The sequence below is a fragment of the Canis lupus genome, chromosome 3 (genome assembly GCF_011100685.1).
Source record: "Canis lupus familiaris isolate Mischka breed German Shepherd chromosome 3, alternate assembly UU_Cfam_GSD_1.0, whole genome shotgun sequence".
Classification (NCBI taxonomy): domain Eukaryota; kingdom Metazoa; phylum Chordata; class Mammalia; order Carnivora; family Canidae; genus Canis; species Canis lupus.
This window is the reverse complement of record NC_049224.1, coordinates 58,702,142-58,729,134: the sequence shown is the minus strand read 5'-3', so window position 1 is coordinate 58,729,134 and position 26,993 is coordinate 58,702,142. Positions and strand designations below refer to the sequence as shown.

Sequence of the window (26,993 nt, the reverse complement as noted above, 5' to 3'; positions counted from 1 at the left end):
ACCCAAGTGCGTGTGCTGAGTTCTGAATGCTTAGGTTTATTCTGGTTGTTCACAGGCCTCTTAAATCCTCCTCCATGGGTACAGACCTCCAGGAAGGGCTGTCTGTTGGCATCTCAAATCACAGTGTTGCATGAAGAAAGGTTTTCAAGTGGGATTTCCAAACCAAAGGTTTCCAGGAGGTCACACTGCCTCCATGGTGGTGAGGATGGGGTAGCCCCTGAGCCCTGGAAGTGAAAGGGATTTCAGCCACTCCTCCACAGCCCCCATTTAGAACAAAAAACAAAACAAGCCTGTAAATAGGATGCTGCATGAGGAAGCAGTCTTGTTTTGTTTAAATCCGTGATTCACGTGGTATGCTCACTCTGAGAATTTCCAGAAGCTGAAAACTTCTGAAGCCCAAAGGACCCAGCGGGGACTTGCACATGCTTATGTGGGGGTATGCTAGCACCCCGTTGATCTGGTGTGGTCACAGGATTCATTTTTCCCCAGAAAATGGAAGCTTTCCATCTGCACCCATCACTTTTAGGGCCTCTTCATTTTAACCATTTTATTGGATGTCTTCCAAATATTTTATATGTGCGTCCTAAGAACCCAGAACTTTGGTAGACAAGCATTAGCCTTTTCTGAGTGATCCAGGCCTGTCGTCTTGAACATCAGATGATTCAGAGCTATGTCCTGCAGGGCTTTGGTGGCTCTGGACGGCTGGCCCCGCGTCCCGGCACCATGGGTGCTGTGGGTTTGCCTTCTGTCCATCCTTGCTGTGGCCATCCTCCTGTGGTCAGCGCAGTCAGGCCTGCAGGAGGCATCCCCTTCACACCCACCCCGCATCCCTCCTTTTAACCTTTTAGTTTGTGATGAGTCCATTATAATTCTATGTAGGAAGCAAGAAACCAAAACAGCCTCTGAGAGTTGGCTTAAGGGTTTTCCGTGAGGCAGAGAAGCTTCACGTCAGAGACGAGGCTCTCAGATTCCAGATGCCAAGAGAGGGGCGCTTCTCTCGCCATGTCCAGACCCTGTCTAATGGCCATGGGAGCCAAGCCTAGGAATCCCTGCATGGGTTACTCCCTGATTGGTGACGGTGTCCTGGCCGGCCCCGGGTCTCTCTTAGGAACACCCTGGCAGTAGAAGCCATGCCTCCTTCCCCCTTGTGCCCACTGTGGGTGCAGAGCCCCCGAGAGCGGTCGTTTGTAAACCCCCTTTATTAGTTATCTCTTACACTCATCGCTGGATGTTTTGTATATGAAAGGATTAGCAGCATTAGCTAAGGCTTTTTTCTTTAATGAAGCTGGTGGATCATTGGGAAAGAATTTCATCACCTTTTAATGAAAAAATGAAAAGGTTAGGGGAATCATAACTTTGTTTCTCAAACTTAGGAAAATGCCTCCCTTGGAGCGCCAAGTGGGCTCAGTTGGTGGAGTGTGTGACTCTTGATGTTGAGGTTGCGAGTGTAAGCCCCACATCAGATGTAGAGATGACAAAGACAAAATGCCTCGTTTGCCTGGGGATGCTTACTCATTGTCGTTTATTGGGGGACTGGAGATAGTTGTGGCCTTGAACAGTTGGCACCTCACGGCCTGGGTCACAGGGTACAGGGCGCCAGCACTCACCTTGCTGCCCACTTGCTTGCAGGTTGGTGGCTGTGGCCCTGCTGTATCTGGAGCAAGAAGATGCTTTCTGGTGTCTCGTTACCATTGTGGAAGTGTTCATGCCTCGAGACTATTACACAAAGACACTGCTGGGGTCCCAGGTACGTCTGCAAACACCACACTTCAGTTGGCATTGGGGGGAGTTCAGGCTGGAGGAGGTCCTGTGCATGGCTTCGGCCACTGACCCCTGAGGCAGGGCCGCAGACCCTGGGCCCAGCTGAGCATGAGTGGGGGGAGCTGCTGACATTACATGGCCAAGAAGTGGACCAGCCCTGCAGCCCTGCTGTTCATGGTGGCTGTTCAGCTGTCCATACTGTTCCCCTCACCGGGCTCAGCTGTCCCCCCACTCCCCGCCAGGCTCAGCTGTCCACACTATACCCCCTCCCAGGCTCAGCTGCCCTTCCCCTCCCCCCTGGGCTCAGCTGTCCCCATCCACCCCCCTCACCCCCCAGCTCAGCTGTTCCCTGGACACAGCCTGCCTGCCTGCCTGCCTGGGCAGCTAAGCTGCAGTCCAGGGATGCCTGGGAGCCTGGTGTGTTGGCTCAGGTTCTCCAAGAAGCTGAGGTAAGGCAGGAGATTTCTAAGGGGAGGCACCTGTGAAAGAGCAGGGGTGGGGGAGGCCAGGGGAACCCCCAGACCAGAGACAGGAAGGAGCCTTGGCTGGGATGGATCTCGGCAATGGTGCGGTGCTGAGGAATGTTTGGTCCGGCCAGCGGGGCGCCCTCCAGCCCCTGAGGGGCATGCGCCTATGGGAGCGGGCTGTGTCAGGACCCACAGTCCCCCCTGGCTAGGAGCAGCCGGAGGCCATGCTGGACTCGGGGCTGGCATGGGGGCGGCAGTCACCTCCTTGCAGACGTGAGGGTGCAGTCATGCCCACCATGGCTGGAGCCTAAAGCCAGGGTGACGAGACTCTGCCAGGAGAGCCCAGGGGCGTCCCCACATGGGCAGTCCTGGCTCTGCAGCAGCTCCTCAGGCCTAGGCCAGGGCTCCTTGCTCACAGGCCCTACAGCGGCCAGCAGAGGCTCTGACAGGAGACCACGTGTGTCAGGAGGGGATCAAAGGCAGTTCTCTCCCCGCCATTGCTCCTGCCTGGGGGTGACTTTCTGCCCTTGCCTCTAGACCACCGCACCATGAGCCGCATGGCTTCCCAGTTCCTGTCACCCGTGTGACCATGTCCTTCCATAGTAAACATTCAGGATGGGTTCTATTTACCTGGCTGGGCCCTGGATGTGTTCTGCTACACATCTGCATCTCTGCCGTCAAAGGGGTCCTCATCACAGCCTCCTTACTGCCTGTCCCCCGACCCCCTGTCTGCCAGCCTGGACTCTCCTCATTCCTCTCCCTCGGCGTCCCCATGGTTAGGTTTCTGGTCATTGCCGCCTGCCTGGTGGCTCTCGTTCTGCCGCTGACCCCCGACCCCCATCAGGGCACCATCCCTTCCTGCATCACTGCATTGCCTGTGTCCCCCATCTGTGTCAGTCACGGGGTCCACCTTGTCCCCCATCGCCGTGTCCCCTGCTGGAAGCATCGGGTGCCCTGTGACAGAACTTGCTCATCAGTCTCGCCTCGTCCTCGGTGTGAAGCCGTGATGCCTCTCCCCAGGCCACTGTTCCCTCCGTGTCCCCTATGCTGCATCCTGCCTTCCCAAGTCGACCTGAGGCCCGCTGCTGTTCCTGCTGCTCTGGCACGGGCCTCGGGGATGGCAGCTGTCTGACGGGATCCCGTCTGTGTGCTTGTCCTGCAGCTGGTTGGCAGTCCCGACTTCCATGTAGTATTGCTGGCACCCAGTGCAGCAAGTGGCTGAGCGTGCGTGGGCTCTCTGGCCAGGGCAGGGAGCTGGCATGAGTGTGTGCCAGCCCAGCCCGTGCCAGCAGCTGCACAAGACCATCCCAATGGAGGCATCATTATCCCCATTGTTCTCAGGAGAAAACTGGGTCAGAGACACTGAGCAGCTCGCCTGAGTGCCACCACTGAGGGCCCGGGCTGGGGTCTGGGCCTCGCCCACTGCCTCCTAGAATGCCACGGGATGATCACGGGAGGTCCTGGGTGCTGACTGGTTCTAGGAGAGGTCAGCTGTTCTCCCTTTGATCATGTTACTTTGCTAAGTTACCTAGAGGCTTTTTTTTTTTTTTTTTTTTTTTTTTAAGATTTTATGTATTTGAGAGAGAACAAATGCATGAGCGTGGGTGAGGTGCAGAGGGAGAAGCCGGATCCTGCTGAGCAGGGAGCCCGATGTGGGGCTCGATCCCAGAACCCCCAGGATCGTGACCTGAGCTGAAGCCAGGTGCTCACAGACTGAGCCCCCCAGGTGCCCCACTTAGAGGCTATTTTTGCCAGAAATATTCTGTAAACTAGGAAATGAGCAGCAGCGAGAAGAGGCAGCAGTCAACTGTCTGGTGGGAGGGAAGAGGTCAGTAAATAAAGTTCTGTGTGTCACAGATACCGGGAAGCTAATAGCTTTAGAGACTCAAAATCACTGATAGCCGTGTTTCAGAATAAGAAAGAAGCCTTCATCTGTCATGGAGCCAGGCCCTCCAGCCTGTGAGCCATGGAGCTGGGCCACCTCACTGCACAGCCCCTGCCTCAGTTTCCACATCTGGCAGATGAGCATCATACTCCCCTTCGATGGAGTGCTCGTGGTCGAATTCAGATGACACATTATGAGCTTATCCTAATGCTTAGATTGTAAAAACTCAGTAAAATTATCCTTATAGGCAGAAAGGGAAAGCTATTTTAAGTATGTGGGTTTAAGATAAAATTTGCATCATTTTGTTGCATGAACATAGTTGTAAACTCTAAGGAGACTGTTTCTCCCTGACTGTGGAAGTCACGGTGCTCATACAGGAGAACACGGGAGATGTTCAGAAGAAACTGGAAGTCACCTCTTATCCAGGCAGCTCAGGACCACAACTGGCATTTTGATGTATTTCCTTTTTGCTTTTTTTTTTCTCCCGGATGCCTTGTTAAGTGCTCAGGGTGGGGTGGTGGGACACTTCAACAGTGGATTGTGTGCTTGCTTGTCTGTTAAGTCTGTGAAGAGTATTCATGATGATTTGTTTCAACCAGTTTAGGTCATTGAAACTTTGTCTCCTGTTCTAGTCAGAAAACAAATTGGTTAAAATGTATGTCTCCAAGGTGATTTTTGTATTTTGCTTCTTTTATGCACTGAGAGGACTTTAAAACTCTTTAGAATCATTTTTTTAAAAGATTTTATTTATTTATTTTGAGAGATGGGGGTGGGGGGTGGGGGGGCAGAGACACAGGCAGAGGGAGAAGCAGGCTCCATGCAGGGAGCCTGATGTGGGACTCGATCCCAGATCTCCAGGATCACGCCCTGGGCTGAAGGTGGCACTAAACCGCTGAGCCACCTGGGCTGCTCTAGAATCATTTTTATAAAAAACTTTCTAGTTTTTTATTTTACCTTTTAAATTTTACAATTTCAACCAGTGATACCGACTTGAATCTAATCAGGCATTTTTGTTAAAAAGTCAAACACATTTTTGATAAGGCTTCCATACATGTAAATAAGGAAAACTTCCAAAAAGGAGGAACAGTGGGCTTTTTTTAAAGTTTCAGGTTTTCCTAAAACAACAACAACAACAAAAAACTTTTAAAGTGTCATTTTAGGGGCTCCTGGGCAGCTCGGTCAGCATCCGAATCCATCTCCTCTCAGGTCATGAGTTCGAGTGCCGTGTTGGCTCCATGCTGGATGTGGAGCTTACTTTTAAAAAATGTTATTTTACATGTTTATGTAGATTGTTTGTAGTTACTTTAGCATTTCGATGACCCCGAGAATCAGTGCACTTTTCATCCTGACCTGGCTCATGTGCAGTTGAGTGTCTGCCGGTGTCCCTAGGGCAGAGCCCGTGGAGCCAGTGTGACTTCACTCTTTCCCGCGGCCTCCAGCTGCTCCTCGGGGGTTCTGCTGACCTTTGCTCGGCTGGCTGGCAGTGTGTGGTTCCCACATGGCCTTGGGGCTCATGGGGGCTGACAAGGGTCACATGCTTCCCGTCCTCCCCTGTGGTGCCCCGCATGCGTGGCTTGCTGTCCTCAGTGGCTCCGTATCCACTCCCCGCCCCTGGCCGCTCCTGGAGTGTCCTGTCTGGGTCTCCAGGGCCACAGCGATCCTGGGATCCTGCCCTCTTGGCACCGGCTGGGCTGGACCCCCTGGGCCACGGTGGGGCTGAAGTGCATGTCCAGCCACATCATTCCTGCTCAGAGCCCGACTGGCATCTTGTTGCGGTGGTAGAGACACATGGAGTCGTGTTAGGTTGGCTCTAGCTGTCCTTTTGTTTTGGTTGAACAGAGGTGAACAGAGTAGAGGTGAAGCATCAAAGCGTCCTGATGTGCAACTGCATGATTAGTGAAGCTTCTGTCCCTCTGTTGTGTGCACAGATGGGGCAGGGGCGGGTCCCAGTCCGAGGTCGGGCCCAAGTGGATCCCTGGCTTCTGCCTCCCCAGTGTCCTTGTCTGGGATCCATCCGTGGTTCTGAGAGCGCAACCCATGCGTCCTCAACAGGCCCCTGACCACAGCTGTCTCAGCAGCCCGGGCGTCTGGTTCCCCCACACAGTTTTTCGCTCCTCTGGGTGGAGGCGAGCTCGCTAGGAGCCTATGCTCAGCAGGGCGTTGTGTCCACATGAGGTGGAGGCAGGTGGTTTACATGTGGCTCGTGGAACCCCCAGCACAGCCTGTGAGAGCCGGTGACAGGTGCCCTGGGCACCCGTCGATAAGAGAGGTACCCAGGCCCATCTGAGCCCCTGACCCTGGGACCCTTGCCCCCATGCCGCCCCCACACCTGGGTGGCATCTAGGGGAAGCACCTGCTGGTGTTGCACCTCCCCTTGGGTCCAGGACTTGGTTTCTGCCCTCTTAGCCCTGAACTCACGTAGCAGCCTATTTCTCGAGCATTTCAAGTATGGGAGTCAGTTTCAGGCCAAGGAGCCCTGGTGATAGTGGGCATGTGGGACAGCAGTGCCCAGGGCTCAGGTGGCATGCTCTGCGCCCCAGCAGACCCAACGCTTCCCTCTGTTTCCTTCCAGGTGGACCAGCGGGTGTTCAGAGACCTCATGAGCGAGAAGCTGCCTCGACTGCATGCACACCTGGACCAGTACAACGTGGATTACACCCTCATCACGTTCAACTGGTTTCTGGTGGTGTTTGTGGACAGTGTCGTCAGTGATATCCTCTTTAAGATATGGGACTCTTTCCTCTACGAGGGACCGAAGGTGGGTCTGCTCACCAGAGACACGTAAAGGTCACCATGGGCTGGAGTGACCCCTTGGTGTGCTGCCATGGGAGGGCCTGGGGCTCGGGAAGCCACTGCCCAGGCAGCCCTGAGCTTACAGATGTCCCCATGCTCTCACAGGTCATTTTCAGGTTTGCCCTGGCACTTTTCAAATACAAGGAAGAGGAGATCCTGAAATTGCAGGACTCGATGGCCATATTCAAGTATCTCCGTTACTTCACTCGAACAATCCTTGATGCCAGGTGAATCCTTGTGGGGGGCAGGGGGCAAGCAGTAGGGGTGCTGCACCTGCTTCCCACTGTGCAAGTGAGGAGAGGAAAAGGCTGGGGACATCCGGTGGCTTCCACCAATGGGGTGGAATGGGGAGAATGGATTGTCCTTGATCCAATCAACACAACGTCCCATGGGCAGAGCAGCATCTGTGTGTTCATTGAGTGTTTCCTGGGTTTTCCTGGTGTGGTGAGCCTTCCCCCATGTGCCAAGGTGACAGAGGAGGCACAGCCCCTGACATGAACTGAGGGGGATGTACTGCCTGATGGTCTGGGTGCTGCCCTGGGGGAGGCCCGGGCCTGGGACAGGGCACGTGCAGGGGGAGGATGAGGTGGGTGGGGTGTGGAGGGGCACCTAGGAGAGGGTGCCCTGGGCTCGGAGCTGGAGCAGCAGCAGAGACGTGAGAGGTGATGTGTCTCGGGCCGTGGAAGTGGCCTGGGTGGGATTGGGCCTCCACACAGGGGTGTTGGGAAGACAGGAGCATTGGCAGGGGGGAGGCCAGGGAGTCAGCATGGCCTGGGGCCTGAGGTGCCCCTAGTCATGGAAGAGGAGACTGGAGGGCAGAGAAGTGCACCTGAGAAGACCCTGGCCTTGTGGGCAGGCACCAAGCATCAGGGGGTGCATCTCCCTGGCCACAAGGCATCACCTGTTTGGGTGATTGTCATGCATGTGCCCTGACCGTGGCTGGCAGCCACTATGGTCCCGCTTGCCCTCCCAGGGCTCCCATGGGGGCTCCTACGGACCTGCTGCTGGTTGGGTGGGGAGGTGGCACTGCTTGGAGCCATGGGGGTCACAGTTCTCTGCTACTGGGTGCCGAGTGCGAGTCGCCTTCCCCGCACACCAGAGCCCTCCTGCATCAGGCTCGCCCAGCCACATGAGAGTCACAGGTCCTTCCACTGAGAGATATCTGGGGCTTATAGATGCTTTCAGGGCGTGAGTGCAGCACGTGAGGAGGCTGCTTTGTCTCAGGATGTAGGACGCCCATTCTGGACTGTGTAGAAATTAAACGATTTATTGAAATTCTGTGGCTTTTGCTAAAGGTCTGCATTACTTATTGAGGTTTTTAATTTCCCTTTTATCATGAAATGCCTCTTGTGACTCCCTATATGGACGTCTCCATCCACTGACGTGTCACAACTTGCTTCAAACCCCAAAGGGCCCCCAGGAAGCCTAAGGGCACCTTTCGCTGTGGGGCAGCTTCCAGAGCACAGGGGAGGGTGAGCCGGCCATGGGAGGGCAGGGGGGAGGGCAGCTGGGGCTGAGGTCCCCAGGGAAGGGGATGCTGGGAAGAGGACTGGCTGGTGGAGGCCACACCTGACATCCTAAGAAGTCGTCACTGTTTTTAGGGCCTTTTGCTCAGGAAGTGGATTTTTAGGGTATTAATCAGGCACATTGACCTACCCGTAGCCATGACCTCAGCTTTGCCACACGACGCCTGAGGGTAGCACTGGCCAGTGAGAGGCTGAGTGTGAGTCCTGAGGTGACGCTTGAGAGTGTCCACCAACCTTGCCCAAGGTCTAAGCCGAGAGGGGCATGGCTGCAGGTCGAGGGCACCACTGGTCCCTCCAGCCTTGGCGGCAGCACCAACTTATAAGCAGCTCAGGGGCAGCCGCCTTGCCCTTGGCTTCAGGACGCTGAAGTCTATGGGATGCCGGTTTGCAAACGCAGAGGCAGGTTGGGACCCCGGATTTTAAAGCCGCCCAGCCCGGTGGTTGCCCAGCCCGGTGGTTCCCCATAACTGAGCAGTTCCGGGAGAGAGGAGGGGGAGGCTGCAGAGGTGAGTGTTCAGGAGATGGCGGGATAACAGGATTAAGCTGCTCTTGTGCAGGGTTCCTGGAGCTATTTGGCCCTAGCTGACTGTGGGACATCTACTTGTCTCCTGAGCAGGGCTGCAGCACCCTTGCCCACCCCCTGCCCCCTGCCCGCGGGGCTGATGGGACTCTAACTTAGCGCTTTCTGTGTCTGCCTCCTGTAGCAAAGCAGTAGCCAGACACTAGGTGTGGGGTGCATGGGCCCCAGTAAGTCTACACTGAGCTGGGCTCTGCTCACACTTGCCTTGTTCTCCCACACCTGTGTTCTAGAACACTCTGGGAACTTGGAAGTGGGCCTTCCTGACCTTTGGCCTCATGCGGGGGCTGCTCTGGAGTCAGGCTCTCTGAGGGGTGGGTGTCTGAGAATCGCAGGCTGATGTCACACACAGTAGAGCTTGCAGGAAGGCGGCTCCCGCGGCTGGTGGCAGGAGGCCTGAGGCGATGTTGTGTCACGATGGCCTCCCCTGGGGGCTGGAGGGGAGAGTAGCCTCCGGGCCGGCTGAGTGGGAGTGGGGGGCTTGGTGCTGGAGGAACCGACTTCTGTTCCCCCGGGGGCCGGGCTGCCCCAGTTGGTGCTGGAACCCACAGTCAGGCTGTGGGACACCTTCTGGTTGTTCGTTCTGCCACCAGCCAGTGGCTGGGGGCAAGTTAGTGGGATTGGTGCCTGAGCTGCGGGTAGTGTGACAGCCATGGAGTGCGCATCGGTCTGTAGACCACGCCCGACCCTTGTGATGTGGTTGGTAGTGTGACAGCTGCCACCGGGCCGGCTTGGGCGTCTGTTCCTTCCCGGTCAGTCCCAGGTTTTGTCCTAGTGCTCCCGGTGGCAGTGTGAGGAGCTCCACGCCCCAGGAGGTGGCTCTTCCATTATTCCAGCATCCAGATTGAGAATGAGGATCCAGTAAGGGAAGGAACTTTACCCACCCCACGACACACAAGCCAGCGCTTGTGTCTAGCCCGGCAGTGGTCAGGCCCCATCCTGTGTCTTGCCCTGCTGACCTCTGTCCCTGTCCTGTGTCCTGCCAGGAAGCTGATCAGCATCTCATTTGGGGACCTAAACCCATTCCCCCTGCGCCAGATCCGGAACCGGCGTGCCTACCACCTGGAGAAGGTCCGGCTGGAGCTGACGGAGCTGGAGGCCATCCGAGAGGACTTCCTGCGTGAACGGGACAGCAGCCCTGACAAGGGGGAGCTGGTCAGTGATGAAGAAGAGGACACCTGAGTGCTCCACCCATGACGCTGCTCTTCTTGCCTTTACAACCAAAGTGTGCCAAAAGGATGACCCACAGAGGCGTCTCTGCTCCTTTGAAAGCCCGAATGTAATGCCCATGGTTTCTGGAAATCTGCTGGGCAGATGTCCAAAGCCACCCTGCACTTTCTCCTTCCCACTCGGAGCACGGTCTGCTGTCGATGGCCATCTCCATGCCGTCACACGGTGCACACATCTCTGGCTCTTTGAGACTCTGTGGACACCGTCCTGCCAGGCAGGCCCACCCCTGGGGAGGCCTTGGTTGAGGGAAGGAGGAAGCTTTTCTGGGAACTCAGGGCAGTGGTATAGCTGCTGGGTGTCACTGTTGGCTTTCTGGAGAACAGCTGGTGCCCTGGGGGTCCTCCACCTGCTGGATGGCCGGGAGGCTGGCTGCCAGGGCCTTCGCTTGGGCATAGCTTTGTGCCTTGCCCCTGCGCTCTGGCAGCTGGCCTCCCGCCATCCCCAGGGTCAGCGTGGTGCTCGCTGTGGGGTCACTGCTGCCTCCTGCAGGTCAGGCTGCCCACGCACTTCTACAGCCAGAGCAGTTTTTGAAGCAATGCAGAGGCTTTGCCCCAGGAAGGTTATTTTTGGGTCAGTCTCTCTGCAGACCATCCCTGATATGTGTGTGGACATGAGAGTGTTTCCTGGCTCAGTGTTATTCAAATAGGAAAGAAATCATTTAAAGTAGAATTTTTTTTTACACTACCTGGAGAAATTGGAAGTAATCCCTAAATGTACTAGATGCAGCCTAAGTGTTGAGCGGAATTTGAGGAAGTGTGTTTTCCTAAGTACGGACGTTCTCCTGTTACGGCCTGTTCAGCGGTATCCTGACCAGGCTGGCATCTCCGCACTCCCTTCTTGGCTTCTGGTGGCAGACACGCAGCGCCGTTCTCACTGCCCTCCGTAGACCCCACTGGAGACCCCTGCCTGCCCAGCTCCCGCACTGCCGAGTGAGAGGACTACAGTGAGGATGCCCAGCAGGATCAGACTCTAGTTTATTTCTGATTTCCCCTGGAACTGACACATCCAGTTGTGGGGGCGGGGAGGGGAATGCTGCCTTTAGGAATGTCTGTGTCGCCCCCAAAAAGACCTATCTTAAAAGCATCTGGATTGGGCATGGTGCCTGCTGTGTGGCCAGAGCCATGGTTTCCCGGGTGGCCAGCAGCACCGTGCAGGGGTCTCCAGGCAGTTGTTGAGGCCAGGCCGTGGTGTGAGAGCAGTGCGGTCGTTGGGGGAATGGACTGGGGCCACCTTCCTGGAGGCTGTGCACCCTCTGGGTGTCTCGAAGGCTGGAAGGGTGCGTGGTTGGGCCCAGACGCGGGACAGGATGCAGAACCGCAGGGCGTGGGTACCCCCCTCTGCTGTCTCCATGGAGACTTCTTGCCTAGATGCCCATACCACAGCCAAGGGCAGCTGTCACCTTGCACAGGGATGGGTTTTTGTGTTTTATGGGCTGAACATTTCTTAATACTTTTGTATATTTTTCACTACAGTTTATATTTTTATAGACTATTTTTATCAAGGTTTTTCTAGGTTACATACATCTATTTTATACAACGAGCTCTCCCCTTGTGTTATGACTGTGTGTGTGTGTGTGTGTGTGTGTGTGTGTGTCAGGCCAAGCAGCCTGAGTTGCTCTTCATTCCGCCCCGGCTTCAGTCCTGGGCTTGGTCAGTAGGGCCTTCTGTGCTGCCCATGGTCCTGCTAATGACAGCTGTCCCGTGGCAGCCAGGGCACCAGGGCTGGACCGGGGGTGCTCTCCTACCACGTCGTATCCAATAGGAAGTGTTCTAAGCAAAGAGCCAGTCCATTTTTTTTTTTTTTAACCTAAATGTTTGTATTCTTGCACAACCCCCCCCCCCCCACACACACACACTGTTGTCTTCCTGCACGTTGCCCAGGGCAGCCCCTGCAGGTGGGAGGCGGGTGCCCCCAGAGGGCCTGCATGGGGGGGTGGTGGCAGCTGACTTCCCCTTAGGTCATGCAGCTTTTATACTCTGAGTTGTATTTTGGAACAGTCATACTAAAAAGCCAAATAAACTACTAATTTGTATATTCTGGTTTGAGATGCAGTTACACCAGCTCGTGACAGGACTCAGAGGGGGACAGGACCTCTTGGGGCCTCTGACCTGCACTAGCTGTTTGTAGGTCCCACTCTGGGTTTGCTCAGGGGTTTAGGGGTGCAGGGGCAAGTTTGCTCCCTTAGTTGACTGGGGAGGTGGGGCCAAGCCACAGGTGAACTGGGAGCCCGGGGGCTGAGCTGGGAGCTGGAGCACCCCCACGCTCCCCCACCCGCCCCCGCCAGCCGCAGCTGTGACATGCCTCGCCTGCATCTGGGCTCACCACTCAGGCCCAGCTGCCGTGGGGGACACCACCCCCTCACCCCCATCATTAGAAAAACACCCGAGAATGATTAAGACCAAATGTCTTTACATGGTGTGGGGGAGGGGGCTCCAGCCAGGATCCCAGAGCCAGCCTGTCTCCCCTGGGACAGACTCAGCCAGGCTGGGGGCACCTGAGGTCACGGCCCCAGGGCAGAGGCCCCCTTCCCCCTTCCTTGTAAGGGCTGCTGCAGTGGACAGTGCGTGGGTCCCCAGGGCCTCCTCAGGCCGCAGGACTGTTGCAAACACAGGAAGTCTGATGCCCCTGCCCGCCTCTCGCATGCCTCGGTGACTCACTTTCCTGAGTGACCTCAGACCCACCGTCTGTGCGTGAAGACACCATGGGGCCTGTCCAGTTGGAGGGCTCCAGGACGGCATGGCCAGACCCACTCGGAGCCTTGGCTTCTCGGGCCCGTAGAGTGCGTCAGTGAAGGGGTGTGGTGTGTGAGCAGAGAGCGGGTGGGCACCACTGTCCGTCCCTCCATGTAGGGACCAGTCTGGGCACAGGCGCTTCAGCCTCTGACATGTTTTGTCTCAGTGACCGCCACCCGCCCCACCCTCCACACACTCACCCAGCCACACGTGACCGTATGGCCTCACAACGTACACATTGCTCAGGGACCACCATGCACATTGCAGACCATGACTGGCACACATGGTGGAATGTGGCATCCCCTGCAGGTGCCCCCAGGGGCACCTGGGCCCCTCTGAACCTTGGTGTCCCCCCATCTGGAGAAGGGAAGTCAACCCTCTAGGAGGAGGACTGGTGAGCGGGTTATAGAAGAGTCCTGTCTGAGGCTCGGGCCAGAGGTAAGGTCTGGGACCTGCACAGGCCACTCCCCAGGAGGGGCCTGGTCAGCCTGGTTGCGTGTGGCACTCCCCAGGAGGGGCCTGGTCAGCCTGGTTGCGTGTGGCCCCTTCCCCAGCCGCCTCCCTCACTCTTGGGGCACCTCACACCCCTCTGCTGCCTGCTGTGTCCACAGGCTCCATGGACCCAGGTTGGGCAGGCGGGAAGGGGCCGTGGCGGGCAGGTGCAAGGTCACAGGTCAGCGTGGGGGGAGCCCAACACTTGAGGTGGCAGTGGGGGCAGGAACCACCTGTGACCAGCCCCGTTGTCTCTGAGCACAGAGCATGTGGCAAAACAGGACATGTAAAGGCCAGGAAGGCGGTGGCCGCCCATCTGCTCCAGTCCCTGGGGGTCACCAGCTCCACTGGCCACCCTCCTCCTCTCCTCTGATGCAGGCATGTTAACGGGGTACCAGCCCCCTCCCCGTCTTCCCTGGGGGGCAGGTCCTGCTGGACACAGGAAGGGCCTGGCTGCCTGAGGTGGGATGTGACCCTGTCACCATGAAACCACGGCTCTGCGGCCCCGGAGTGGGGGGTGCAGGCTAAGCGGGGCCACTGCCCCCCCACCGGCCTCTGCCAAGTTGGACCTGCCCCACCTCTGCAGCTGCGGGGGCCACCAGACCTGTCCGGAGGTGCCCGGGAGCATGTGAGGGCGGGCGGTTCAGGAGGATGGGGACGGGGGGCGGGCTCCAACCTGAAATTCTCCCGACGCAAGAGGAAGCCAGGCTGCACGCTGAAACTGTAGGTGCTCGTTTATGTATAATAATAAAGGTTATGCAGACCATTAAAAAAATACCTTTTCTGGGGGAGGGGTCCCCGGCCTGCCACCAGCAGGCCAGGTTAGCACCTTTGGGGTGCAGCCCACAGTGGGGCATGAGGTCCGTGCGTCTGGGGGGGTTGGGTGGGGGGGTCGGTCAGGGCAGCCCGCTGGGGCGGGTCAGCGGCGGGCAATGCGCTGGTGGCCGCGGGAGGGGGCGCCGTGGCCCGGCGGGGGGCAGGAGCGGCAGCACTGGGTGCGGACGGCCGGCAGCTGGCAGCGGCCCAGCAGACGCAGGGTCTCACAGAAGCCGAACGACAGGCGGTCCCGCTCGCAGCCTGGTTTGGGGTGGGAGGGACCCTCAGGATGGAGCTGGCACCAGCACCCCGTGGGGGGCCACCCTCTGGGATCACACCGGCAGGCAGCCACCCCAGGGCCTCAGCACTCCAGAGGTCTCGGGAGGGGGGCGCTGGCAAGGCCGAGTCAGCGTTCCAGGGGGAAGGTTCTGAGACCCCCACCCCGACCCCACCTCCACCGCCACAGACCAGCCTGCAGGAGACTCGGCCCCCGACCCGACCCCCGCCGTCCCTGCCGTGCACCTGCCCTGCTGGACGCCCCCGACCGCCCCCCCCGGCCCCCCAAGCCCCCGGGTCATACTGAGCCTCAGCTTCCGCTCACAGACCCGAGCTCCAAGAGGCCAGGCCCTGAGGCCCAAAGAGAGACGGTGTGACCCTGGGGGTAAAACCCGGCTCCCAAGGAGGACACAGGAAGGCTGCGGGCTACGCTTGTCCACGGCGGGGCTTGGCCGGCCCTGCTGCCCTGTGCTGGTCGCAGCTATTTTGGGAAGTGGTTTGATTCCAGCCTCTTGGCCTCGCTCCCGCTCCTGCTGACAGCCCCCAGCTGCCTCTAGTGGGCGTCCCGGGGGAGGAGGACAGGAAAGCCCGCGGCCCCGGGGGCCCGCAGAGGGCACGAGGCAGCAGGCTGGGTCCTCCACCCGGGCTTCGGGCAGCAGCTGTGCATCTGCACACCCGCATCCTGTGTGCACCGTGTGACCTCGGGCGAGCCTCTTAACCCGGGGGGAGGGGGTTCCCTCTGTCAATAACGCCCACCTCCACAAACGGATGTGGGCCACGCTAGGTCAGCTGCCTCACCGGGCTGACCGCACGCCCTGGAGTTTCCAGGCTTTCTAAACGTCTTGCCCCACAAACCATCAAAACATCCCCGAGCTTCAGGATCTTGGCGCCCACGTCACCCCCGAGCTGGCCTCCACCCCCAACTCCTCACTTGGGTCGGCTGGTGGCTCAGCCGCCTGACCACCCCTCCATCCACCCGACCTCCGGAGACCCGGCCTCCATTCTACCCTCTCCCCGCCATGGGTCCCCCTCCCCGAGCCCAGGTGAGAGGCAGGAAGGAGCCTTGGCGGCCTCTGGCCGGGGCTGTGTGCGGCAGGGGCAGGGTGGGTGGCACCTCCACTGGGCCCTGAGGCCACAGGATTGGAGGAGGCTGGGCTGCCAAGGAGCCAGCCACTGTGGAGAAGGCAGCGAGGTCCCCGAGGCGCTGACCGCCAGCCCAAGGACCACAGACTGTCCTGGGGGCCCGGGGCAGATGGCTGAGACACACACAAGCTGCTCGGCTCCTTCCTGACCCCAGTCGACAGTGACCTGGCTTTAGCTCTCCCCGCCCCCTCCCTATGCATGGCTCTCAGCCCCTTTGTGCTCAAGGAAGGGGAGGCCCAGACAGGGACATGGAGCCCACGGCCACCCAGCTGGTGAGGGCGCCCAGGTGTGGCTCCAGGGCCAGCTTCCTGTGCTTAGCGCCCCGAGGGCAGCTGTGTCCACTGCCACCTCTGGCTCGGGCCCTTCCTCCAGGAGGACACAGCTGGCCAGGAAGCAGCTGGCCACAGGCAGCCAGCAGGACCCTGGAAGGGAGGCCGCTTCCTGCGGCTGCAGCACACACTCTGGGCACTCCTCCTCCTGCAGAGCTGGAGACGGAGGCGCACCCAGGCCTGGCCTCACTGGGCGGCTCACTGAGACCCTGGGGGACAAGGGGCTTGCTCGAGGTCACACGGCAACTAGGGGCCAAGTCTGCTGCCTCCCCTGTTTCTGCACTAGAGAAGGCTGCCTGCCTGGGGGTGCCTGAGAGTATCTGCAGGGTGCCTGGGGGGGTTCCTTGGGTGACTGCGGGTGCCTGGAGGTGTCTGCAGGGTGCCTGGGGTATCTGGAGGTTGCGTAGGGGGTGCCTAGGGGTGTCTGGGAGTGTCTGCAGGGCAGGACACCCTCTGCTCTGGCCCTGACACAACCCAGCTTCTGCACAGCATCCAGCAGCCTCACAATCACGGATCACCCAGGGCAGCTGGCTCCTGTCTCCTGCCATCCCCCCTGCCCCGACCTCCAGCACTCACGTGGGGCCTCGCTGAGGTCACAGTCCTGGGTGCCGCATGGCCGGGAGCTCTCGGGCCAGGCCTCGTGGCTACACTGCTCACTGTCCTCCTCGGGCAGTCCAGTCTGGGTGTTGACACACCTGACCAGGCGCCGCTGCACACCACCACCACAGGGGGCCGAGCACTGTGTATGTGTGGGGGAGAGGTTAGGGCCCCCTGTGGCCAGGGGAAAGGGCACCCCAGGGGCAGCTGCCCATGCCCTGGCCAGGAGCATGTCCAGTTCTGAGGCTTCTCGTTGCCCCCTGCCTCTCAGAGCCTACCAGGCTCACCTGCAGGAGCTGCACCCACCCCGAGGCCCAGGAGCACCCGAGAGGCTGAGAGGACCTGCCACAGCCCCTGCAGGTTCCTCAACCAGAGGCCCTCCAGCCTGAGTCAGGCTCTATTCTTAACAATTAGGATGTACTTTTTTTAAAAAAAGCTCTAGAAGTAGGTTTAATCTCTGCCACATGGTGCCAGGCTCTGGGCTGGGCGCCTCACTGCGCTGCTCTATTCATTCCCACACCCCCGTCTTGCACATGAGAAACCAGAGGCCCAGCAAGGCCAGGCCACCTGCCCAGAGCCACTCAGCAGCCAGGGGGCAAGGACTGGGATTCCTGGACCTTGTAGCTCCAGCAGGTGGCAGGAAGGCATCTTGCGCCCCCTGAGGGCTCGCTGCCCCCTCCTCCACCCTTTCTGTCACTCAAGCCTCTGCTCTGTTCCCTAAACCCTCAGATCTTTCCTTTCTGCCCCAGGACTTTGCACATGCTGTTCCCCTTGGACCTCTACTTCGAACCACCGAGTCCTGCAGGCCTCCCTGACATCCCAGCACCCACCCACTCCCTTTCAACCCCCTCTCCCCAGCAGGCCAAGGCTTCGGCAGTGTGGGGACCTCGTCTGGCCACCACCCACATCTGCAGTGACCAGAGAGCCTGGCACATAGCACACCAGATGATGCCTTCTCGAGGGAACGGAGGACTTCCCAGTGGCCGCTGGGCCCGTCCCTGGTCCGCAGGCTTGCTCACCTGGCCCCAGGGCCCCACGACCCATTGCGTGCAGGGGTGCGTGTTGCAGGGCCGCGTGCTGTTGGGTCTCAACGCCTCTTCGCAGAGGCCTGGCTCTGGGCAGGTCACCAGACGTTCCTGCTGGCCACCACCACAAGCCTCGGAGCACTGGAAGAGCGGGATGGGCAGAGAAAGGGGTCGGGGTACTGCCGGGGTCTGAGGACACCCCCCCACCTTGTCCCGGGGCCCCCAGGCCTCACCTCCCTCCAGGAAGAGATGTACCAGCTGAGGCAGGGCTGCACCCCACAGGGACGGCGGGTGGGCGGCATGGGGGGCCCTGGCTGGCAGTGGAAGGGCCGCAGTGGCCGGAGGTCTTGTGTGTCCACACACTGCACGTCACGCACTGAGGAGCCTCCCCCGCAGCCACGCGAGCACTGCAGGGCAAGGAGCGCAGTGTGAGCAGACCCCGTGCACCTGCTCGCACACGGCCCTGCGAGGGGTGGCGGTGTGGGCATCGGACCCCCCAACCCACCCCGGGGAGACCAGCCAGCTTCAGGCATGTAGCCAGGGTGGCCCCACTGGAACAGTCAGTGACAATGCCATCCCGAGGGGCATGGCAGGTACAAGAGAAAGGGCATGGCCAGCAGCAGAGGTGCTAGGGGCAGGGCAGGCCAACCCGGGACAGGTGTGTGGACAGGACAAGCCCAGGATGGCAGCGCAGAGTCCGCCACCCAGCGTGCAGTGGGCACTGGGCAGCCCAGCTTGCACCCCGAGGCTCACGCACCTTGCTCCAGTTGCCCGCGTGCCAGGCGGCACACGGCCTCAGGTGGCAGCGGCGGGCAGGCTGGGGGCGGCCGGCGGGGGCACAGTCCTCTTCGCGGCCGGAGCTGCAGCGGACGGGCCTCCAGACAGCACCCAGGCCGCAGGTGGTGGAGCACTGGGGGCCGGGCACAGGCCGTGAGGGCGGGCAGATCCCCGCGCCCCCCCAGCCCCACGGCCGGGCCGCCAGCAATGCGGGGGCACCCGCTGGAGCCAGAACCTCACCTTACCCATCTGTGCAATGGGCCCCTCCACCCACCTCCCAAACACAAAACCTCAAACACCTCATGTCCTGGCTCACGGGGGACAGAGGTGGTGACCCAACCATCATGACCGGGCTCACTGCGCCCCAAAATCACCTAGGGAGAGTGACTGGACTCCTGGCTAAGCCCTGCCTGTCCCTCCCCAGCCCAGACAGAACTTCCATAGGAAGACACAGGTGGGCAGAGGGACACAGTCAGTTTCTGGCCATCAAGTTCACACACTCGCCGGCCCCTAAAGGAGCAGGGTGAGGCCACGTAGGAGGGGCCAGGCAAGGAGAGCCAGGCTGAGCCCAGGGGGCCCTACTGGGCCTGGGAGCCACGGAGGTGGCTTCCCCACCAGCAGGGTGTCAGGGGGCACCCTGTCCGGCAGTATGAGGGACGCGGCTCCTGGCCACCCTCCATTTCGTGCCACCCCACACCTTCCTGGTGGCCCGTCTCCTCATCTTAAGAAACTGAGGCTGACAGGGCGGATGGCCCCCTGGCACACGGAGGGCATCGCTGCTCCCAGCTCGGGCCGCCGGTTTCTGTACCCCGGGACCCCCGTGGGCCATGTGCTGAAGAGGACACAGTGAGGTCCTGCTCTTCCCTGGCCCCTTACCTCACTCCAGCTCCCCACCTCCCAGCTGGCATTCTGGGCGGGTGGGGGGTCCTTGGCCGGGCTGGGGTCCACAGGCTGGGCCTTGGGGACTCTGCCATCGGCTGACCCGTCCTGAGCTGGTGTGGGCCGTGATGTGGGGTGGGGGGGCACTGGCTGGTCCTCAGGTCCTGGGCCCTGGGCTGTCGGAAGGAAGGTCCCTGGCAGGACCGGGGTCTGCAGGTCCCATGGGGCTGCAGTGGTGGGAGTCCCCGGTTCCAGGGGGCCATCTCCACCCCAGGTCTCAGGCAGAGCGTGGGGGGAAGGAGTAGAAGGGCGCCCCCCAACGGTGGGCCGTAGCTCAGTGTCCATAGGCCCCGGGCTGCCTTCTGGAGCTGGTTCCCAGGCCACTGTCCCCACGGTCCACAGGTCTCCCACGTCAGGACTTCGGGAGGTGTGGCGAGTGTGGATGGAGGACCAAGGGGATGACGTGGGGCGCCGTCCTTGGGGCAGGCCGGTTGCTCCACCGCCGAAGGCTTCCTCCTCGTCCTCAGAGAGCTCGTTGGTCCTCTGCCAGTACGGAGGGGGTGGCTGGCTCTGGCGGTCCTCCCCTCCCGGGAGCCTGTTGTGGCTTCCGGGGGCAGCAGGTGTGTCCTTGCCACTGACCCACACCGGGGGCTGGGGCAAGCTGGGGAGCCCCGAGTCTGGGGTCACCACGGGGGCATCTTCCTCAGGTAAGAAATTGCCCGGGGGGCTCCCAGGGGCCTGACCCAAGGGCGGGTGCGGAGACAGGCCAGCCTGGCTGGGCCGAGGGGTGCCTGTGGGAGCCTCCGCAGGTCGGCTCAGGGGTGGGGGTGTCCGATCCCCTGCACCTGCCAGGTTTGGGTCGGGATCCTCAAAGGGTCCGTAGGACAGGTCCTCGTGGAAGTTAATGAAATTGTAGTCATAGTAGAAATCGTCAACAAACACAGGCCCCGACGGGCCCGACTCGGGGTCTTCCTCGATGGCGTTGCTCATGCTGGCCGGCTCGGGGGACGAGGCGAGCAGAGGGCGTGGGGCCAGGCGGGGGGGGATGAAGTCGATCTCATTGAAGAGCTCGCGGCTGGAGGAGCCGCTGCCCGAGCCTTCGGGGTCCAGGGCCCATGGACAGGGCGGCAGAGAACAGGCAACCCCACTGGCCGGCCGCAGGGCCTCATCGCAGGGGACGCTGGTGTCATTGGTGCAGAGGACACTTCGGTGCTGTGTGCCCTCCCCGCACGTCACCGAGCACTGCAGAGGAGACCAGAGTGAGGGGCCTGGTGGGGCACCTGCCACTGCCCGCTGTCAGAGGAGGAGGCCCAGCCGGCCCCCTCCGGCCCCCTCCGCCTCAAGGCCATGGCTTGTAGTGGTGGCTTGCCAGGGCACCGTGGTCCTGAGGCTCTGGGGACAGAGGCTGGACCGGGACAGCCCGGGCTCCCTGAAGACTGTCTCCAACTCCCCGAAGCCCAAGGCTGCTGGGGGTGCTGGGGACTGGGGGTGGCCCTGTCCCATCCTGACGCTCACCTGAGACCAGTTCCCCACAGCCCAGGTGGCCGGACAGGACACATTTTGGTTGCAAGGGGTTTCGGCAGGAGGCTGGGGCAGGTGTGCGCAGGCAGGTGGCTCCAGGGCGCTCTGCTCATCCAGCCCCACGCTGCGGATGCAGAGCACCGCGCGGCGGGACAGGCCCCCTGGCCCGCAGGAGTGGGAGCACGGCTGCCACTCCCCTGTCCACCACCTGCAGGGCACACAGGCCTCGTCAGCCAGGGCTGGCTGGATGCCCGGGCTCTCAGGCTCCAGGCAGGGCCAGGCCCAAGCCCAGGGGACGATTCCCCAGAGCCCTGAGCCCGGTCGGCAACCTGACCCCCGAGGCCCGGTGGCAGGACATAGCCCCATTTGCTCCTGCCACCCTCGCCGGGGGGAACTGGCAAATCCTGAGCCCTCCCAAAACCCAAACACAGGTGACCAGGCATGTCTTAGGCTGGTGCTGGCTGCCGGGGCGGGGCAGGGGGGGGAGGAAGAACCAGGGTCTGGGCTTCAGCCTTGTACAGAGGCCAGGCCGTGCTCCCTCTGCTCCTCTCACAGGCCCCCAGATGTGGGCTCTGCAGCAAGGCCAGGGACCGGGGAGTCAGGAGCCTGTGCAGGCAGTGGTCAGGGTGGGCTCACCGGGCAGGGCAGGGCTCCTCACTGCACTTCCTCTGGCGGTCATCAGGCCGGCTCAGGGGGTCACAGTGTCGCTCATCCACAGGCCCTGCCTGTTGCTCAGTGCAGTGCACGCTCTGCCTCTGCATACCTGGGGATCACAGGGGCTCAGCCTGGGCCTGGCCCCTACGGTGCCCCCTGCCCAAGCTGCCCTGAGCCTGAAGACAAGGCCACACCCGCTCTGCTAGGGCCTCTCAGAGCAAGGCCTCATCACTCCTTCTCACTGTCCTCCCAGCCTTTGCCTCTGCCCCTGGATGGGAGCAGAGTGTGCAGGCTTGGGGGACAGTCGGGGGGGCGGGGGGGCAGCCCTTGGCATCCTAGCTAGGACGCCTTGGGCAGCTCCCTCAGCCTCTCTGAACCTCAGGGTCTATGTAACAGTAATACCTGCCTGAAAGCCCCCGGGGAAGGAGAACACCATGTGGTCATGCAAATCCAATCCCAGCCTGAGCACCGACCCTTCTAGCAGGGTCCATGCTCAGAAGAGGTGGAGCAAGGAAACTCATCAGATTCCCACCCCCCATGGGACATTCCTCTCCAGCCCCGACCCCCATGCCACCTTTGTCACCGTTCTCATCCCTCCACCTGCCTCTGGGTCTTGGCATGGCTGTCTCCTCACCTTCACCATGCACCCCCACACCGCCTCCAGCAGCAGGACCCCCAGGAACAGGCTCTCCTTTCACCCGTGCTTCCCTCCCATGTCCTATCCGCTCCTCCTTCCCTAACAGAATTCTGGTTCTGTGCAGGGTAATCGTGGGCCCCGCTGAAAACACTCTCCGTTGTAGTTCCCGTGCATTGAGGGACGTCTGGACACGAGTCCCTCCCCTGGGAGCCAGCGCATGCCCCTTCTTCCTGCCTGGACCACAAGAGGCTGGGAGGGGGCCCTGTGGACGGGTGTGAGGGAGACACGTCCCACGTCCCTACGGAAGCGCAGGCCATCCTGCCAGCCTGGCCTCTGTCCCCGGGCCTTCTGACTGCTGGCTGGCTACTTGCAGCTTGAGTTCCTAACCCATCCACCCGTGAAGCCACCACTCTGCTGAAAGGCCATTTCCCCGGAGTCCAGTTCATCCAATAGGTTTTCTTTCACGTGTGTAAATTTAGAGATGCTGATGTGGGACAGGATGCTTTCAACAGCTTTGGGAGATTTCTGCCAAGGTTCAGTGGCTGGTTTTCATCCCCATAGGAGCATTTTCAGGAACATTCAACATCTGTCTGGTTCCTGATGCCGAGCTCCCTGGATGCCGAGGGGCAGTGGGGGCAATGGGCAGGGCCGTGGGGGGTGGGGAAGGTCAGTGAGGTCCCTGCATGTGTCACACGGTTGAGAGAAATGAGTGAACATGGTGAACGGACCCCTGGGCGCAGATGCTGAGGGCTGGGGTGGGGACGAGCTGGCCGTCCTGGCTCTGTCCTCCATGGGGAGGCCCTTCCTGGGGGTAGCATCCAGGGAGCATGAGGCTCTGGGCCTCCCAGGAAGGGCTAGAGGGCTCCAGGAAGGAGGCTCTGGAGCCCTTCTGCAGCAGGTGGAGGGAAGGAGCCCAGGTCAGGGAGGGCTCAGGTCAGCTCCAAGAGTACAAAGGGATCAGGTCCCCAGTGGAGCAGGAGCCGTGTGAAGCTAGCCAGTGCCTCTCCAGGACCAGAGTGCCAACAGCTGAGACATACCGAGCACCCCTGTGTGCCAGGCACTGTGCCGGCCTCATCCCTCTACCAGTGGGGACACAGCCATCAGCAGCACCCCCAGTGGGACTCCAGGACCCAAAGGCCAGCATTCCAAGCTCACGGTGGCCCAGGAATAGGAAAGTGAGTGGAGGCTGAAGCCAGGCATGGCTGCCCCGAGATGATGGCCCCGGTGGGCAGTGGCTGTGCCCTCCCCTCTCCTCACCTGTACCACACGTGACTGTGCATGTGGTCCAGGGCCCATAGTCCCAGAAGAACTCAGGTGGCTGGACCTGGCCCTGACCATCCGCCTCCCTTTGGATGGTGTACTCGTAGCGCACTCCGGGGTTGCTCTCCTGGAACAGCAGCTGGGGCAGGCAGGTGGGGGCCCTGTGAGCACGGGGTGTCCCCTCCAGACACCAGGACTTGCTACCCAGAGGAGCCATCCCAAAGGAGCTGACTCTAGCCCCTGTGGGACCTGGGGCTACACTGTAGGGGAACCCAAGGCAGAGTCCCCGGGGCTCTGTTCTGCTGCGGGGTTTGGGGGTGGGTGTAGGGGTGCACAGGATCCCTCAGGTCCCACTCCTGCTCCTGAGCCCCAGCTGCTCCCCAGCCCGAGCTGCTCCCAAATCCCAGCTGCTCCCCAAACCCCAGTTGCTCCCCAGCCTTAGCTACTCCCCAAAACTGAGCTGCTCCCCGAGCCCCTGCTGCTTCCCAGCCTGAGCCTTGGGAGGCGGGCACCTGAATCCATATGGGCTCGTTGGTGGGCCCTGGGGACGTGAGGTTCTCCCAGTTGCCTGTGCGTGCGTACGTGAAGGTGGTGCCGGCCACCTGGTAGTCCCCATTCCACTGAATGGTCCAGCCCCCATTCAGGAAGTACTTATCAGGGTCCTCACTGCGCAGGGCCAGGAAGTTGGCAGCCTCGGCCATCTCCTCGATGCGGATCTCACGGGCACCGGCTGGGATCAGCCCCACGTCCACGTACCCTATTGGCCAGGGGTTGTTCAGAGTGTGAGGGTGTGGGCTGCCCTCAGCCCCTTCTCTTGTCTCCCCTTCTCCAGGCCGCTGGTGGCAGATTCCATTACCTCAAGATTCCAAGCTCCCCCCAAAGGTGGAGCTTCAATCTGTCCTAGGTCACCTAAATCTCAGAAGGGCTCCTCCTCAGAAGGGCTCAAATCCTGCTGTCGGGACCCACACCTCTTTACCCCTCTCCTAGAGACCTGGCTGGCTCCATGTCATCGGCCTGCACCCTTCCTTTGGGACACCATCCTTGCTGCTGGCCTCTCTCCTTTCACTGACCTTATATGCTTTACACTAGGACACAGGTACTTCTGTCACCCCTGTGTGACAGATGAGGAGACTGAGGCCCAGAGGGATGAGTAACTTGCCCGCCGGCTCTGCTAGGCTACGGATCCAGCTCAGGGGGGCTGAACATCTGGCCCAGCACTCAGGGCCATCCCCCATGGGTCCCTGGACACAGATGCGCCTCCAGGCTTTGAGGACACAGCTCTTTTCTCTGAATGTAACACCTCTCCCACCTCACCTGAGTCTTTCATGATTCAGCTAAACTGCTGCCTCCTATGGGAAGTCCCTGCTGACCTCCCCAGGTCAGTGCTCTCAGCCTGCTGGGCCTCCTACACTAAACCCTTCAGCCGCCGTCCCTCCTCACCTAGCACAGTCAGCCCTCAAGCAACACATGCAAAACAGACACAGAGGTATAGCAGTGGAGCTGGGGGTCTCTGAAGCCTCCCAAGAAGGCAGCCCAAAGCAAGATCAGCCAGGCCGGGGTCCCTGGGGCAGGAGGACACCCCAACACCTGCAAGGACCAGGCAGGGTGGCTCCCCTGCTTCGGATCTTAGCCAGGGTGGGGACCCTGGCGGTCCAGGGCAGGCCCTAGAGGGAGACAGGGAGGGGGAGGGGCCGCCAAGTCAAGAGCACCTCCCACCAGCAGCGCCTCCCCGTACCCAGGCCCTCAGACTCCTTGAAGGTCTCGCTCACGGTGTGGCAGGTGGAGCCATTGCCGTGGCACACGCCACAGCGATCCTCGATGGCACCAGAGTCGATCTCGAAGTCACAACCCACATTCTGGAACACACGGGAGGGAGACCTAGCATCAGCCCCAGCCTCAGGGATCCACCAGAGCAGGGAGAGGAGGGAGGACAGGGCTCCGGGCTCCAGCCAGCCGCCAGCCGCACCCTCTGACCTCAAGTGAACCCCTCCACCTCCCTGAGCACGGTCCCCCAGCTGTGAGACAGGGAGCCCGGTCTGTGTCACACAGCCAGGTTGACAGGTGGCACAAGGCACCGGAGGGCAAGTTTTACGAAAGGCCACAGCAGGCAGGGGCTCTGCCCAGGGTAGACAGGACTTTCCTAGAAACAGGGATGGATGTCAAAGGCCTGGGCTAGCACCTCCCTGCTGCCCGTCTACACCCCTGGGGGGTCCTAGTGGCAAGGGGGCAGGGAGGAGCGACCTCTGAGGTTGCTGGACAGGAGTACATGTTGCTAGCAAACACTGACACAACCTCTGCCAGACACTGAGCCCTGCGTAACCCTGCAATGACCTCACCGAGCCCTACAACCGGGAGCCGGCCCCGCCTTTCTAAGACAGAGGAAACGGCTGCCGGGGTCACGGAAGCAGTAGGAGGCTGAGCCGTGGGCTGGTTTCTTGGGGGCGCTGTGCGGGGGCGGCCGAGGTTCAGAGGCTTGGGCAGTGGGTTGTGGGCCAGGAGGAGTGGGAGGGCCCACGGTGCAGAGGCTGGGGTGTGAGGCTCACCTGCAAGGAGCTCCAGTGCCAGGAGGGGTGGGCTCTTTGCTGACAGCCTGGGGAGAGGGCTGGGGGGATCTAGGAGGGACCCAGGGGTAGCCAACATGGGAGCCCCTCTTTCTGCTCAGGCGCACCTTGCAGATGCCGTTGATGCAGAGGTCACGGCCAGGCTGGCCCTGGTAGCAGGGGGTGCCGTCGATCACAGCGTCCCGAAGCTTCTCAGCAAAGTACTCATTGGAGGGCCGGCAGTGCAGCTCGCAGGGGTTCGCTGGGGGCCCAAGTGGAGGGGCCGTTAGGGACAACCCAGGCAGGAGTCAGGGAGGTCACAGTAAGACAGATCCGTTGCACACATCCGTGGCCATGTGACCCAGCTCCGGGGCAGCACATGGGCCGGACCCCTCCCACCCCTGGGCTGCACCCTGGAGAGCTGGTGGGGGCGATGACCCAGGGCCAGGGTGTGGAACCTCGGGCCCCTGGACTCCCCCTGCGGTTCAGTGTCACCATGGGTGGCAGGACTCACCGTCATTGACCACAGGCACCCACGTGTGCAGCTGGCCCTTGTAGAGCATGGCGTCAAAGTGGCTGCACTGCACATGGCGGAAAGAGGGGTGGCCGGGGGGGCAGGCCTGCAGGTTGCACAGGCGGAAGCGCTTCCGTTCACCCACACAGTACTTGCCCTTGTATTTGGGTCTGTGAGGAGAGCCAGGTGGGGCTGAGTGAGCACACAGTGAGTGCCTACTGTGTACCTCGGTCCAGGAGCAGGCCCTTGGACCATGTGGCAGCTCCTGCAACCTCTAACTGCGGGGAGTCCAACGCCCACCCACCCTCTGGGCTCTGCGCCCACCCTGCAGGGCGCCCTTCATCCCTGTCTGAGCTCCAGTTCGCTGGCCTGTAAGACAGGGATGGGGCTTCCCCTTCAGAGGGCTGCTACGACCCTGTGATGAGCCAGGGATGTGGCTGGTGCCCCACAGGTCTGCAGGCTTGTTCCTCACCTAGCCTGGCTGAGAGGCGTGCCCAGAAGCACAGCAGCTGACCCTCACCCTCATCTGGGCCAGGGTGGCAGCCCCCAGCCCAGCCCAGGC

General features: G+C 60.8%; 2 protein-coding genes across 2 annotated transcripts in view; one reads left to right on the top strand and one right to left on the bottom strand.

Moving 5' to 3' along the window:
• The window catches only part of TBC1D2B (TBC1 domain family member 2B), a 67,012-nt gene extending 54,741 nt beyond the window's left edge, over positions 1-12,271 (top strand). The window contains exons 11-14 of the mRNA XM_038533691.1: positions 1,630-1,747; positions 6,686-6,871; positions 7,012-7,133; positions 9,996-12,271. Coding sequence (XP_038389619.1) covers positions 1,630-1,747; positions 6,686-6,871; positions 7,012-7,133; positions 9,996-10,191 — 622 coding nt within the window. The 3' untranslated portion in view covers positions 10,192-12,271. The remainder of the gene's footprint in view (positions 1-1,629; positions 1,748-6,685; positions 6,872-7,011; positions 7,134-9,995) is intronic.
• Positions 12,272-14,367: 2,096 nt separating this feature from the next.
• Positions 14,368-26,993, bottom strand: part of ADAMTS7 (ADAM metallopeptidase with thrombospondin type 1 motif 7) — a 39,149-nt gene continuing 26,523 nt past the window's right edge. The window contains exons 12-24 of the mRNA XM_038533690.1: positions 26,432-26,601; positions 26,046-26,179; positions 25,113-25,233; positions 23,890-24,134; positions 23,375-23,516; positions 21,463-21,589; positions 20,821-21,034; positions 19,303-20,547; positions 18,407-18,559; positions 17,883-18,056; positions 17,644-17,790; positions 16,604-16,766; positions 14,368-14,540 (exon numbers count right to left, since the gene is read on the bottom strand). Coding sequence (XP_038389618.1) covers positions 14,383-14,540; positions 16,604-16,766; positions 17,644-17,790; positions 17,883-18,056; positions 18,407-18,559; positions 19,303-20,547; positions 20,821-21,034; positions 21,463-21,589; positions 23,375-23,516; positions 23,890-24,134; positions 25,113-25,233; positions 26,046-26,179; positions 26,432-26,601 — 3,193 coding nt within the window. The 3' untranslated portion in view covers positions 14,368-14,382. The remainder of the gene's footprint in view (positions 14,541-16,603; positions 16,767-17,643; positions 17,791-17,882; positions 18,057-18,406; positions 18,560-19,302; positions 20,548-20,820; positions 21,035-21,462; positions 21,590-23,374; positions 23,517-23,889; positions 24,135-25,112; positions 25,234-26,045; positions 26,180-26,431; positions 26,602-26,993) is intronic.